Here is a 16,130-nt window from a genome sequence, read left to right as displayed (position 1 = left end):
ATTTCTAAATCTATTTCCTGAAGAAAGCAGACACATCTGACAAAGTTTTTATGGCTAAATACAATTCTCCAGACATCTTCTGTAATGCATTTCCTCAAAAGCGACCATGGAAAGGAGGATGAACGCAGAAATCCACTTTTCCCAATCCCTATTTACATTTTCCCAGGAATTTTATGTACAAAGGAGCAGAATCATCTGCGTTTTCCTTGTTGCCTGAATATTCTACCCAGTGGCCTGAGAGATGGGCACTGGTGCGTTGTACGGATGGAGAAACAAAGGTGGGAGATCAAAACCACTTACTCAGCCTTAGGGAAGGCCAGAGGGGCCAAGCAGGAATCCGTGGAGCTGGGGGTCAGCACGTTGTGCCTGCTGCCCACCCAGACCCACACACGCTGTTTGGGCAAGCAGAAGCACGTCCAGCACTTTGAGGAGCCAGGTTCTGCTCTAGGTTTTGGATACAGTCCAGCTACCTGGCCTTGGACCAGACCCGTGGTGGTTTGGGATCTTCCCCATGCAGATGTGGCCGTGGAAGTGGATCTCCCTACTCATGGAAAGTCCCCTTGTTTGGAAGGGATGACCCTGGTTCAGAACGGAAGGGAAGAGTCCAGCACTGAATTTATGGCAGGGGAGAGCACATCTGCACCCCTGCCCATGCCATCTGATTGCACATCCAGCCCCAGGAGTGGGTGTATGCACAGGGACTGCTGACAAAAGAGCAGGCACCAGCGAGGTGCTGTCATCGCCATCCTTGATTATATCCCAGGCTCGGCTGGGCAAGACCATGACACACTCAATAACTGGTCCCTTCCCACCTGAATTCTTCTGCAACTCTATCAGCCAGCGGAAGATGCTTTTTTTGAAGAGGGTCTTCTGGAGCAGCTGGGTATGTGTCTCCACATTATAACTCTGAAAGCAGCATCAGCATGGAAAAAGTCTCTTCTACCCATGCAAGGGATGTGCTTGTAAATGCACACATGTGCTGAGAGTGGTGCAGCGCACAGCACTTCTGCGTCACGAGGAGTGCAGGCTTCACTCAAAGACTGGAATGGAAATAATCCTAGATATGCATTTTCCATTTATATTGTCAGTTCAGAGTGTAACTGAGCCTTTAGAGAAAGCAGAAAAAGATTGCAAGATTTTTCACAGTGCTAACTGCCAAATCCAGGAGAAGACTTCTTTCCGAGTTGAAATAATACAGCACGAATAACTCTAACCCATGTAATGTCCACTGGTCAGTGGCTCTGGAAGATGTCAAGTAGAAGAGCTAAAAACTGCAATTATAAAGGTGTAGTTCAGATTCAGCTCAGCTTTGGGGGAAAAAAAAATAACATCTGTTCAAGCCACAAGACCTGTTGACTCCTCAGAACTCCCAGTCACAAACGAAAAGGAATTAAAGTTGGTATCTGAACTGCTCAATGATGTTAATTATAGCCCGGTGCCTCTAGAACACCAGCTGAGCCGCACGCTGCATTTCTAGAATTTCTATCGTGCTTTTGGGAAAGATGGACTACAAAGGTTCCAATCCTGTCCCTCCATTCAGAGGAAGCATTTTGACCAAGCAAATCACACCGAGCTCCATTAGAAGGTACCGGCTGGCTCAGTTTGTCCAAGATTTGGCAGATCGGAAAACACCTAGCCCTGAAGAGATGCCTGCAGGCAGTCCCCAAGCTCTGAACACCCTCACATGGAAAGCTGGATGGGCAAAATCCTGGTTCCCGACATATTACAGTGGGATCATTCTTACTTTATTAGAGAAACAAAAAAAAGTTGTACGGGTGGCTAACTTCCTCCGGGGACCCCTGCGTTCAGATCATTTACTCTTCTGCTCTAGTGGAGTACACGGATTTCTGCTCTCTCTGTTTCAGGGTAGCAGCACAGCAGTGTAAAGCCCCGTTAGCGTTAACCTCTTGTAGCTTTAAATGCAGACAGGTTCCTGGTGTTACAGGTGCAGCTTGGGTAGAGTTGCCACACTCCTGAATGCCCCATTTTCTTGGTGACAAGCGGTGGCTCGTTCAACCAAAGTGCCCAGCCCTTCAGAGCAGCTCAGTTTGATTGGCAAAGTTCTCCTTTTCTCTTAATATTGTGGAAACCGGTCAATGGCCACCCCCAACCCCTGCCCACTTTGGATTTGGTGGAGACCCACGGTTCTCCTAACCATTATCAAGCTGCACCGACAAGCATCCCCAGCCCGCGGTGTGGAATCTCTCTCTGCGTGTTGCTGCTTTTCCTTGACTTTCTGGTCCATCACCCACCACCCTGAGAGCCTCCCAGGCTTCCCACTGTGTGTTGCCCTCCGTCCTCCACCATCACCCAGTACTTGCACATCAGGGTGCAGCTAAAACCTCTCCCACAGATGCAAAGTCTGCCAGGAAATTTAAGCCCTGCTTTTTGGAGAGAGCAGGACACCAGAGGTGAAAGCCACCTTTCTCACCGTGGAAGGTGATATGTGTGTGGACACACAGAGAAAGCAACTCCTGCAGCTTATGGACTGCACCGGAGCCAACCCCGAACCCCAGGAGACGTGGGGAGCTGACCCCTCACAGCAGGCACCAATAAGAACAAAGCACCTTTTCACTGGCTTTTTGGTGTCTGAACCTTGGCAAACCCTTTGTATTTTCATGTTGCTGTTCTGTTCTGGGCTTTTATCCCTTTTTTCTATTTTTTTTTTTTTTAATCACAAAGTCTCATTATATTTGTTGATTTTCTCAAAGGTCCAGCTCCCTGGCGTGATGCGAAAGTGCGTGCGTCACTGCATCACTAGAAACGGACTTGTTCTTTACGCTGGAAAAAAAAAAGGAAAACCAAACAGGAGCTGGATCTGTTCACGGGCTGGAGAGTAGTGTTTTGGCTCAGAGGGCAGGGTGCCAACTCTGCACACCCACTCGCTCCGTTAGACTTACCTCCAAAGTTCTGCTTTCAAACAGAACCCCCCTCAAGTCCTCTACAGAGGCAGCAGCTCCAAGCGGGGTTAGTTGTTGGGTGCCGTGGTACATCCCTCCTCCCCTGCACCACCCACCTGCCCGGTCCTGGCTCGCAGGAGGGCCCCAGCACCTCTGTGATGCCCTGAGGCTCTCTGATGTCACCTCCCCCCCTAGGGATGCTGCCAGTGAGTTGGGTTTCTGCAAAGTGTGTCCATCCCCCCGCTTCCCATTTGAATTGTAGGGCGTTGGGAAGGGGCCCTTGCTGCCTCCCCATTCCTATGGTGGGGCCAGAAAGCTGTGACCAGTCGTGCTGGTGCACCAAAAACGGGAGGCTGGGGAGAGGAGAGGCACCAGTGCTCGCTGTTCAACGTGATGACAGAGCAGCAGCACTTCTGCACAGGTATTTTCTGCAAAGCATCCATCAAAACCACTCCCCCTCTAGAAGAAATATTTTCTAGAAGTGAAGCCAGATGAGGGATGTGTACCTAGAGCCCTCTCGTCACCGTACCATGATGCTCTTTCCCCCCCCAGCCAAATGGCCCATGTGACCACGCTTTAAAGCTAGTACTCCAGCTATGAGACAGACTTCCCCATCGCTGCATTCCCAGCACCAGTTATTACAGCATCAATCACAGCCATCTCCCGATGCAGCTGCCAGAGGACAGCACTTGTTCTTCAGCCCATAAAGAGACCCCAGTGAGGTCCTCCGTCTTCTGGACACGCTATCCCATGGACAGCGGTGCCTTACCCTCCCATCCTCCAACACACACCTGACCAGCACGCTTGAGCATCTCAGGTGTTTCCAGTAGGTTTGAGTCCTGGAGCCAGCACCAGGCCAGAGGAAGATTTGGGTTCCTGGGGAATGAATACTAGGAAGGAGCAACTCAGCAAAACCCGTCACATCCACAGGGCAAAAGATGGCAGATATTTAAAAACATGGTGGGAAAAGAGAGGGGTAAAGGTGAAGAAATCAAGAAGGTAACACCAGTAGCAGTGCTGGCCAGGAGGACTTCTCATCTGGCAGGTAACCGGCCTCATAATGCCTTTGCTGAAGAGCAGCAAACATTGTGCCTCTGCAAAGAGCCAGAGGATGGGTCTAAGCCTGAGTCTGCCAGCACCGAGGTCAGCCCAGGCTGAAAAGACCTTCTCTCCTTGCTTAGTTTCTAGCAGAAGAAGGCCCAGTGAGAGACGCTGTGCCGTGGATAAGGCACCCCAGGACAAGGAGAGGGGCACAGCACGGCAGGTCCCACAGAGTCTGGAGGAACGCACGAGCCAGTGAAACACACTCTAAAAACTCCTGTGAGCTTCCTGGATGGGGTTGAGATCTGGCCCTTGATTTTGTTAACGGGGCTAAAAATTGCTGGTTACAGGAAGAACAGAGTCACATCGGGCACCTAACAAACATCCTTCGGCTTCCCTAAGAGCATCCCAACTCCTTTCAGGAGGAATCCCTGTCTGTCCAAGGGATGGGGGGAAATTGCCTTACCTCCCTTCCCCTTGGTCTTTCTCCTATTTTTCTAAGCTTGTAACTGCCTCCTGGGAGCATTTTCCTCCCCCAGGACACCCCTGCACCCTGTAGAAGAAGCACCTGGATCACATCACATCTGGATCTGGCAACGCAGGACTCTCCTTGCAGATAACCCAGGGCAAGACGATACTTCCTTATCTCCAGGCTGCTTCTATGGTCTCCTTCAGCAAATCACCCATGATTTCCACCGGCAAGTTTGCAATCACATGTGCCGGACAGATTTTCCAACACAAATCAGACAAGGCCATGGAGAAGGTGCTATTTGCCTCTGCAGACTGAAGTAACTCAGGTGGACAAGCCCAGTTAGGAGCAAAGCAGTAGTTGCATGTCCCTTTCGAGACCTCAGCTCTCGTTTTCATTTTGGAAGCCACCTCCGGTCCTCACAAGCTTGTAAACCCATCCTCGTTGCCAACAGAGGCCAGGAGGAAGGAGAGGCAGGTGCTGACGTGACCTCCCTCATTTTGTAAGGTGTTGAATAGATTCTGTGACCTCCTGCACTGGGAGCACAGCCTTTGCTTGTCCAAGACTCATCTCAGGCATCAAAGAACTTACTCTTGATTAAATAAATCCGATTTCTGCACACACTAAAGGCACTACATGGTTGCACAGTACAAGAACATGGAGGACTAAGGCAGTCTGTTCCTGACTATTACATACTTTCCAGGTGAGTATGAAACACTGAATCCACCTCTCAGATGTGAAAAAAATTACATCTAGGTGAAACATTTCTGTACAGAAAAACCCATCTGAAAGACCATGATGAATGGGTTTTATTCCCTGCATCCAACTGATGCTGTTTCTTTTTCTGCCATAAGATAGTATTTTGCTTCTGGGGTTGTGCCCTACTTCATCTCACTTCAAATGAACAATTTAAAAGCCTTTATATCCCACCCTCTCTCATTTTTCTGAAAAACTCAAAGACAATATAAAGCCAGGAAAATAAATTTTCAGCCGATGAAATGGAAAATAATCATTGTCATAAAAAGCAGGTATCTGTCTTCACACAGCTATAGTCCCTGGAAACTCGGGTCAACAGAAGTGCCGTCAGCTGAGCTGCTGGTCCACCACCCATAGCTCACCCACACGGTCCCATGCTGCCGCTGAGACACGATATCCCTTGCTTTGGGGCACAGTTCCTGTGCATTACTGTATTTTCTGCTTGCAGCTTCAAGGAACAACGTCAGAGACAAGAGTCAGTTAATTCAAGGCAGGAAGGAGTCAGGCAGAGAGCTGACCAACAGACTAAGGATGGTTGATGGTTTTTGGTGCTGCTTTGATAAGAGCAGGAAGGTATAGAATCATAGAATCGTTTAGGTTGGAAAAGACCTTTAAGATCATCGAGTCCAACCATAAACCTCACACTACCAAGTCCACCACTAAACCATGTCCCTAAGCGCCATGTCTACATGTCTTTTAAATACCTCCACGGGTGGTGACTCCACTACTGCCCTGGGAAGCCTGTTCCAATACCTGACCACTCTTTCAGTGAAGAAATTTTTCCTAATATCCAATCTAAACCTCCCCTGACGCAACTTGAGGCCACTGCCTTGCATCCTATCGCTAGTTATCTGGGGGAAGAGACCAACACCCGCCTCACTAAACCCTTATTTCAGGTAGTTGTAGAGAGCAACAAGGTCCCCCCTCAGCCTCCTCTTCTCCAGACTAAACAGCTCCAGCTCCCTCAGCTGCTCCTCATACGACTTGTTCTCCAGACCCTTCACCAGTCTCGTTGCCCTTCTCTGGACACGCTCCAGCCTCTCAGTGTCCTTCTTGTAGTGAGGGGCCCAAAGCTGAACACAGTACTGGAGATGTGGCCTCACGAGTGCCGCACACAGGGGCACAATCACTACCCTGGTCCTGCTGGCCACACTATTACTGATAGAAGCCAGGATGCCGTTGGCCTTCCTGGCCACCTGGGCACACTGCTGGCTCATGTTCAGCTGGCTCTTGACCAACACCCCAGGTCCTTTCCACTCCCTGGGCTATGGGTCATCCTTCAGGCTTCGCAGACAGAAGGTTGAGGGGCTCCATCTCCCCACATCTCCTCAACCTCCAGCTGCTTCATTCCCACCTGAATTTACTCCAGCTGTCATTTCCCACCCAGGACAGATTCATGAAATGGTGCCCAAAATGCCAGACAGTGTAGGTCAGCCTGCAGCCCCCGGCCGGGTTTGGTGCCACCTCCGGGCTCTCCCGGAGCTGCACTTGACACACGATATAACCATTATCTCAGGCTCTGTGTTGGGTCTGGCTGAAATAGAGTCCACAGAATCACAGAATGGTAGGGGTTGGAAGGGACCTCTGTGGGTCACCCAGTCCAACCCCCTGCCGAGCAGGGTCACCCAGAGCAGGCTGCACAGGACCGCGTCCAGGCGAGTCTTGAATATCTCCAGAGAAGGAGACTCCACAGCCTCCCTGGGCAGCCTGTTCCAGCGAGTTGATTTGCCCCATAGGCTGTCTCTCCAACTTCCCCACCTTCACGCAGTAGGGTCTTGGGAGGGAATGTATCCAGGATAGCTGACTCAAACTGACCAAAGTGATACTCCACAGTGTATGACGTCTGCTCAGCAATAAGAGCTAACAGAAAGGAGGAAGGGGCATTGATTATTACATCTGTCACCTGGAGCAACCGCTACGCATATTGAAGGCCTGCTTCCCGGGAAGGGGCTGGACATCAGCTGATGATGGGAAGTGTAAAACAGAAGACTTATTCTTCTTTGCTTCCATGCATGGCCTTTGCTTTTGCTTTATTAAACTGCCTTTATCTTGACCCACGAGTTCTTTTCCATCTTATTTTCTGCCCCTCTGCCCTGCTGAGGAGGAGCATGATAGACTGTGGGCACCTGGTGTCCAGCCAATGTCAACCCACTACAGGCTTGTACAGAAGTTTCCCACTCAGGCCAGTGAGGGCTGAGCAAAGCCAGCTCAGTAAGTGCTTTTGGTACATGACGGATAAGATTTTCTCCGCTCAGCCTTTTGGAGAGCTGCCTGCAGCCCGTTGATCTCAGTGGAGTCTTTGCCCAGAGAAGCAGCAGCGTACGGAGGGAGTCTGGGGCTGCCAATGGGTGCTGCAGGTGGCCAGCGCAGGGGACCCTTTATTATAGGGTTGCATGCAACCAAGACATATTCACTATTATAAAAAAAAAAAAAACTTGTAATCCCAAGTATGCTCATTCCATGTTATTTCTGCGCAGAAAGCCTCCTTGTTCCTTATCTCAGGCCCCAGAGATTTGTGGGATACCACATATAACATCTGGACAAGATAAGGCTTCTTCCAACGCACTGATTGCTCCCAACATCTATAAAGCCTCACCACGACAGACCTGAATGGACCCGTGCCTGGGGGTGTCACATCTCATCTGTTTTCAGTCCAACCCCCCTCTTTTCCAGATGTTTCGAGCAAAATATTGTGATTTTTTCCCCGTCCATTTTCATGCCTTAGACACCCATCTCCAAACCCTACCGACACCCTCGCCTCCCATCAGGGAGAGCAGAGACCAAAGGCGCTCAACGTCCGCCAAGCAAAGCTTAATCCTCTCCCGGGCTCTTCCAACTCCTAGCACTGAGGGAACTACTTAATTTCAATTAGCCACTCGTGCGGTAGAACCCCCAGAGGAGGAGGCGAGCCGTCAGGATCCGACCCTCCAGGGCTTACCACCGTGGTAACGTCAAACCATGCACGCCGGCAACGAGATGTTTATAGCCCAGTGATTCATAATACTGCAGAGTGTGCAGGAAATGTAACGCCATTCATGATTAAGAAATGCTCTTGTTTTCTGCTAAATATATAAAATAATCACTCACCCCCTGAGCAGCAGATGCAAATTATACATAGTGTTAGCCTCGTATGCCAACCGCTATAATTCCGGTGCAGCATGAAGCCGCTTCCCAAGGCTCTAGAAGTCCCTTAATCTGCCTTTTGACGTCAAATGACAAATTTCTTGCCTGGGATCATTAACAGGATGACTAATGAAAGCTGATAAGTGAATTTATAAATTAACTTAAAGACATTAATATTAAAGGCCAGGCTACAAGAAAGAGAAATGTGGACTTAGCAAACCACAACAACAAGCGCGGTAATCTGCACGAGATTTACAGCTCCTTTCCTGCCAGGCAAATTAGAGACGTTTGTATTTTCCACCCAGAGGCTGTGGAAACTGCCAGGCCTGACAGACACCTCTCCTGAAGCATTAGTACCCCCATTACTTTCAGACACTGCCTGAGATTTAAAAAGCTCCTGCCTAAGTTTGCCAGCAAATGCCACGCCAGGGCTGCAAATACGCTGGTAGTCTCGCAAAGATAACTGCATCACCAAACCCTCATGCAAAGACCTGTAGACTGCGGCCAGTTTGCTGCCGCAATTCAATCTTTAATTAAAAAACCACATCAGACTAGATTATCATCTTACTCATCCCAGTATAAATGTCAGTTGAGGACTTACTTTGGATTTATGCACATATAAACAAGTCCAGACCTTCCCAGCTTGGTGTCTGATCCCACGTCCGGGCAGCTTCACCATGAACCTACAGCTCATTTCTGACTCCAGCTGCTCCTCACTGAGTTTCAGGGCGCACAGGACACTCAGTTTAAGCCTCAGCTCCCACCAGCTGATGATGCTCAGCCCTGAATGGACTGGACAAACATCCTTCACTGCCCTAAGGACCGCAAATGAGATCCTACCCAGTGCTGCAGGGCTGCGTGAGAACAGGCATCTCCATTGCTGTCAAAAAAAAAGAGGAGAAAACTTCCCTTTGTCTATAGATGCCAGGTTTTCAAGCAGACATAGCATGAAAACAGGTTGGTCAGGCAAGCACTCGTGAGTGGTGCCTGCTCATCCATCCACAGCTTCCAAAAATACCAAGATCCCTTTGAATACATCAGGTCCTTGAGCTGGCAGCGCGAGCAAAGGAAGAGTCAGATGCCACCAGGAGAATGAGAAAGCCCAGAGACACAACATGAAGCACCACTGGGGAGGGCACATTTGCTACAGGGATGTTTCCCCATCCCACCCTCTGCTGGAGGAGCCCAAACATGGGGAGCAGTCGCAGTGCTGCAGGTGCCTGAGGGACCGTGTTTATCGATGTCTTTCAGGGATGCCTGAGCCTGGAGAAGACAACAGCAGGTTTTTGGAGTAGCTCCTAATTGAACATCAGTGTTGACTGCTTGGACGCCTGGTCTGGCAGGCTGTCCAGCTCCACCAGAGTCCTGCTCCAGGTCCCTTCAGACAAGTCCCAGAAGGTACCCGTGGCCCTTCTTTCTCCTCATTTAGGGAAACGGCTGCTCCTTGTGCCATTTGGGGAAGCAGCCGGAGGAGCAACGCACAGTAACAGCTCCACAACATCGCTTGAGCCCCCCAGGAAAAAACAGCAATGGCCAGTGGCTCCGTCTAAGCCGATGGTCACCCACACCTTGGGTTGTCCCCTCCAGGCAGGGCAGCTGCTGCAAGCGGCCAGGAGCATAAGCATGTGGTGTGAGAGACAGAGACTCCCTGGTCCTTCTCCAGGCTACTCAAATCCACATCCGAACGTCTTCCCACAGGCATGTCCTCACTTCGAAGGGTCCCAGCCCACGGGTACCAAGCTGCCCCTTATTGACTCTCCCCACAACCCGCATCTCCTTTGCTCCTGACCACGCTGGGCTTACTCAGTCAAACCAAAGCGATAATATTCATCGGAGAGCTACAAACCATACACGTGCAACTTTCCTGCAGGCACATTTTGCAGCCTTTATAGGGAGGGAGAGAAAACAAGAGCGGTTGAGGACACTTACCAAGAGGGATCCACCATAGCACGTGCCAACCAGCCCAACCCAACTGGGGCTGGGAAATGCACAGGACCAGCAGGCAGGAAAATGGGTGAGAAAAGGTCCCAGGAGACTGCGAAACTGAGCAGAGGAGGAGTGGGAAGGGTGAAGTAAAGACGGCGGGGAGGCATGGAGCCGACATGGATTTGCTTTCCCTGTGTCCTGGCTCTGCCAAGCTCATCCCTCCGGCACGGGAGCCCGGTTCCTGCAGTGACCAGGATCTGCTGCTCTTTCTCAAAAGTACTTTTGGGTTTTTTTTTCATTTTAGAGGGAGAATTTAGCCACTCCCAAAGAACCCGAGTTTCTCCCAAAGGTTTAGGAGCAAGGTAAGTCCACACAAGGATTAATCGGGGGGGGTCTCCCACAGGGTCCTGTGAGGAGCTGCTTGGGAAACCGCAACCCCTCTGCCAACCCTGACCACAGACCAACCCACTCCGTCACCCCAGATTGAACCCGAAAAGGGAGAAAATCATCACCTTCCTCACTGGATCTTAGCCCCCACTCTTGCTGCCCACCTGCAGGTCCCTGCCCTGGCCCCACTGCAGCCACACATTATCCTTCTCCTTCCTAAACCTCTGTGTCAGCTGGAAAACCTCCCGGGTGTTGTAGCTGACTTCTGAGTTTCGAGCACCGAGTTCACCACAAGCAGCAATCTGAAGCTTTACTTTACACACAACCCTTTAATCAAAAAGCCTCGTGCTGCCGCCCGACTCTGGGTTTATGTGGAAACCCCCAGACACTACGAGATGCCCAAGAGTCACACGGCATTTGGCGGTGCCATCACACCTCTCCCAATTGCCAAACCAACTCCGATCTTCGAAATTACGGATATCAAAGATGATCCAGATGTAGAGAGAAGACATTCTGCAAAGTCTCCCCTTGCATTTCTGGCACATTTATGTAATGCTCCCCAAAACGAGCGTTCCCAGGTTGAGCATGGGGGGAAGGCTTTTCTCTGCTGACCTTTTTGAACACCTCTAGAGATAAGGACCTCCCAGTTCTGACATGAGGCAGCCCCAGCACATGGTTTGGGTTTAAACCAGCGTGTAAACGGGCTGGAGGGGATGCCCGTGACCCTGCTACCCGGGGCCGTGCCCCGAAAGAGCCGTCCTGCCCTCTCCTTCCACCCCCGCCCCTCCCGCGCTCGTGGCCATCCTCCCGGGTCGGTGGAGAGGGACGAGCCAGTCATGGATGTCACACGTGCTCCCCACAGCTCTCAGAGGGGTTTCTCCTACAGGTTTGGGAGGACGGGGCTCCCGGGGCCCGTGCCCCATCCTCCCACTTCAGCTAACGAGGTGGTCCCCAGATCACGAGCAGGGTTTGAAACAACAGCAGAAGAGGAAGCTCAGACTTACTCTAGGGCAGTCCTTCCAGGAGGCCGGCGGAGGAGGGCTCGGCGGGGACCGTGGCCGGTGGTGGTCACGGCAGCGTCCTGGCACCCGTGGATCTTGCACCCCCAGTTTGGCACCTCAGATCCGGCCGGGACGCAGCCAGCGAGGCTGGACGGCGTCCCCACCACGTCCCCAACGCCTCGCCCCTCCCCGGCCACGGCAGCTCCTGGGATTTCTGGCAAACACCCCCCCGGTCCCCCCCTCCAGCATCGCAGCTGCCTGCGCTTCCTCGCTCGGGCACCAACTCACCGGTTCTCAAACAACACCCATCCACGGGGCCGGACCCGCACACAGCAAGGTGAATCCAGATCCGCCTCCATCGGACTCCGCTCGTAATTCCCAGTAACGAGCAAAACGTGGCCGCTATTCGTTTACCTGTTCCTTAAGAGCGATGGAAACGGTGACACCACCCCGAGCCCCGTGTGCGAGACGGACCGGTCCAGCTCCCTCCTGGCCCCACCAAACGCACGCAGATGTGTGCAAAGCCTTTACACAGCCCTCACACGAACGAATCTCGGAGCCCGTTTCGTCCGTGTTTGGGATCACCCGTCTCCCCGTTACTGAAATAAGTCACTTAAAGCCACCCAGGAGCGCAGGTTGGTGCCGGGGAGGGGTTCGGGCTTTACAGAAATCGCTGCACGTGCCTCCACGCCCGCAGCAGCACCACCAGCACGCGACTCACCTCGGATTTCCTCAGCCCTCCCCGATGCTGAAATTAAAAAATTCGTTCTCTTTGCACCAGGTGGCTTTTCAAGACTCCCGAGTGCCACAGGAATTCAGCCACTGAGTTGTGGATGCGTTTGATGGATTACGAGGCACGACAGCCTGGTGGTTACCGACTAACGAGGCTGCGGGGTGCAGGGGACGGGGCAGGGGGAACGTCTCCTCGCGTAAGAAGGCGTTTTTCTAACGAGACAGGGTCAGAACACGATGCGGACGGCAAACTGCTTCGCACGAGTGGCCGTTGACCCAGCGGCTTTCTGCACGGTTAGACCACCGAGGCACCCTCGGAGCGCGTCGGCCAAGCGGGTTTGCTCCGTGTTAGCGCTAATTGGCAGCAGAAGATCTGGTGGTGGGGGGGGGGTGGTTTTTACGCTCGCTGCAGCGAACAAAGGGGCAGCTGCCGGCAGGTGTCCGTTTCGGAAGGGGACTGGGTTTATCCGTGTCCGGGTTTTCGGGGTGGGGTAGGGATTCGTTTTTTTTTTTTCCACGCCTTCTGTCATTGTCTTACATGGGGGTTGAATTAAAAAAATTTCCAAATAAATAAATAAATAAATAAATGAAAGGAGGGGGTGGGGGGGTGGGGGGTGAAAAAAAAAAAAATCACATTGGGAAATGATCAGCCCCGACAGGCATGCACGTCTCCCTTCATGCAAGCGAGAAGCACGGCCTCCCTGCTCGGGACGCGGACGGGGACGCGTGTGACACGCGCACGGAGCTCGGCGCTGTCCCCGGGCGGGGATGGAGCGAGAACAAAGGGGCCACAGCACACACCACATCCAGGGGGGCAAGGCAACCCGTCTGCGCTCGTACCGGGGCGGGGGGACAGGATGGCCAAACAGTCACCGGGAGAGACGGAGCGGGAAGCATGGAGAAGGAAATCGTAATTAAACGCTTCTTAAAAAAAAAAAAAAAAAAACAAAACCAAACAAAACCAAAACCCAAGAACCACCAACCAAGCCCAGGGTGAAGAAGCTATGAGGGAGGCGGAGAGGCACGGCCTTGCAAAATGATGCTTCTCGTCGAGGGGTGCCGGGGTCGGGCTGCTGGAGCCACCGGCTTTGGGCGCGCTCCTCTCCGAGTTTCAGCGGTGGGAACCACCGACCCGCTGAATTTGTCTTCCTCTCGTTAAAGACAAATGACCCACCCTGTGTCTCCCCACCTTCCGTGGAAATGCAGTGAGGACAAGATGCTCTCCCCCCGCCTCCCCGACCCCGGCCCCAACCCCAGCCCCGTCGCCTGCTTTCGGGAGCCCTGGCTTCCCTCTGCTCCTGGCGGCACCCGAGCCAAAACTGGGAGGTTTCACAGGACCATTTTGCAGACCTGGGAAAGGAGGTCTGGTGCAGGAACAAGGAGAGGTGACCAGTATTATTATCGCTTTGCAGCCGCAGCAAAAAACCCCAAAAAATCACTCGCTGGCCACAATTTGGTTGTCCACCCCTCCCTGCACCCAATATTTTAAGGTTCCCGGTGACTTTCTCCCAACCCCACGCTTTGCTCTTTCGAGCAAATTGGGTTATTCAGAAGATGGTGGGCCCGGAGGCTTCAAGCAGGGGGGAAAAAAAAAAAATAATGTAGTTACAACATCGGCAGCTGGGATGGTTTTAGGGGCCCTGCCCTGTGCCTTGCAGGGGTCTGGTGAAGATATTTATAGAGTGCCAGTCGCCGCTGGACCAAGGCACGGCAACTTCTCGCCTGGCAGATGGTGGGCAGGGCACTCGAATAAACGTACACGTTTAAATATTCAGCTAACAGATTACAGGGAAATTTTTTTTTCCTCAGGTTGATTTACCTCTTGTTAACCAGGGTTGGAAAAAAAAATAAAAATATTACTGCCTGCATCCATCCGGAGGTCGTCCCTCTCGTTTTTGTAACGGTCTGGTAAGGAACGTGCAATGTTGTAACTAGAGCGAAGTAGCGAGGCAGACCCTTCATCAAATATCTTTTGTCTTTTTTGATGGATAATGAGGGTTTGGAGTTATACAGTTGGTGGGGTTTTTTTTGGTTTTTTTGGCTGTTCTGCATCAGCATGACGGTAATACAGACTGTGCGTCTAGGGAGCGTGTACACACAGACTAATGCTGAGGGTAGATACGGGATGGGGGGGGGATAAAAAAAAAAGAATATGTACTAAAAAGCCCCCAAATCTGCGCTACGGGGGGGAAAAATCCACTCACTCAAACCTCACGATGGGGGAAAGCAAGGAAAAAAATCTAAACAGCAGGATACGACAATAAATGGGAAAACAGCAATAGAAAAAGCACACTAGGTTAATATAGGAAAACTAGTTTCTTTATTGAGAGATCGTATATTAGTATTAGTGGAATCGTGTGTAACAATGTCACCATGCACACAATACAAAAAGGCAGGGCCCACCATGCTATGGAAGGGCAACAGAACAAAAGCAGCGTACACGGAGCAGATGTACAGGCTACAGCACATTACATTTCAGCAGGGTATGTCTCTACAGAGAGATTTACATCGGAAACTAGGTAATGTAAAAAAATACAGACCATGCTTCAGTTTTAGTACAAGAAAAAAGGTGGAGGTACACAACCAAAGGATATTCGATACAGAAAATTACCCACAAAATAAGAACAGGAAGTAATTCAGCACAGCAGAAAAAAATGTTATCCCTGTTTAGTGGGAACCCATTTCGCCGTCCGTCGCCTTCTCGGGGGCCGGGTTCTGGGGGGAGCCCCGGGACACCCGCGGCTGCCGGGATGGGGCGTGGGGCGGCCGATTCACCGGGTTTTGTTTTTTTTCTTTTCGGAATTGATGCGAATTACCCCGTTTCCCCACCCCAGTTTCATTTTTTTTTTTTAACTTTTGTTTTTTCTTTTTTTTTTTTCCAGGGGGACGAGGACACCCTCCGCCCGACGACCACGGCAAAATGGATCCAGTCAACAGGAATTTACAGTGCAATGTACTCAGCTACACAGGATGAAGGTACAAAAATGGCTGTTATCGTCTACGGCTACGCTGGGATGGCCTGGTGGCTACGCTACACGGCGAGACGGGGAGCGGGAGGGGTCGGGGGGGTAAATAAAAAACAAAAAAACAAAATAAAAATTATTAAAAAAAAAACAAAAAAAAAAAAAAACGAAAGTAGAGGGAAATGGATCTACCGAAGCAAAGAGTGTTGGTGCAGGCGGGAGCGGGGCGGGGGACGGGAGCGCGGAGGGGGAACCCCCACCACGGGGGCTGGGGGGGCCGCGGAGCGCGGCGGGCTGGCCCCGCGGGCGCGGGGAGCCGGGGGACGCGGAGCCCGGGTCGGGAGGGGCGGCCCCCGCCCGCCCGCACAGAGCCCCCCCCTCCCCTCGCTGCGCGGAGCGGCCCCGGGACGCGAACCCGCGGCCGCGGCGCACGGCGCGGTACCTCTGTTGCGCACGGAGCCGAAGACGGGCAGCACCAGGTAGCCGACGTGCACCAGGACCATGCTGCGGCCTTTGTGGCGCGGCGCCGCGCGGCCCGGCCCGCTCCCGCCCGCCCCTCCGACCCAGCGGCGGCGACTGGCGCCCGCCCGCTCCGCCGCCGCACAAAGCCGCCCGCCGCCAATGGCGGCGCTCCGGCCGCCGGCGGACACGCCCCCCTCCCCGAGCCGCCGCGCCCCGCCCCCCCGGCCGAGCCGCCGGCCAATTGGAGACGACGGGAGGGCGCGAGGGGCGGGGCAGGTGCCGGGCCGCGGGGGGCGTGCAGGCGCGCGGGGACGCGCGCGGGCACGCACACGCGCGGTCACACTTGCGCGCGCGCGCAGCCGCACGAGCA

General features: G+C 52.6%; 1 protein-coding gene across 1 annotated transcript in view; it reads right to left on the bottom strand.

Moving 5' to 3' along the window:
- The window catches only part of ARK2C (arkadia (RNF111) C-terminal like ring finger ubiquitin ligase 2C), a 51,711-nt gene extending 35,871 nt beyond the window's left edge, over positions 1 to 15,840 (bottom strand). Inside the window, exon 1 of the mRNA XM_075411718.1 lies at positions 15,741 to 15,840. Within this exon, the coding sequence (XP_075267833.1) occupies positions 15,741 to 15,801 (61 nt within the window). The 5' untranslated portion in view covers positions 15,802 to 15,840. The remainder of the gene's footprint in view (positions 1 to 15,740) is intronic.
- Positions 15,841 to 16,130: the final 290 nt, after the last annotated feature.

This window comes from Opisthocomus hoazin, chromosome Z (genome assembly GCF_030867145.1).
Source record: "Opisthocomus hoazin isolate bOpiHoa1 chromosome Z, bOpiHoa1.hap1, whole genome shotgun sequence".
Lineage (NCBI taxonomy): Eukaryota > Metazoa > Chordata > Aves > Opisthocomiformes > Opisthocomidae > Opisthocomus > Opisthocomus hoazin.
The sequence above is the reverse complement of the archived record's forward strand: the minus strand, read 5'-3'. Positions and strand labels throughout refer to the sequence as shown.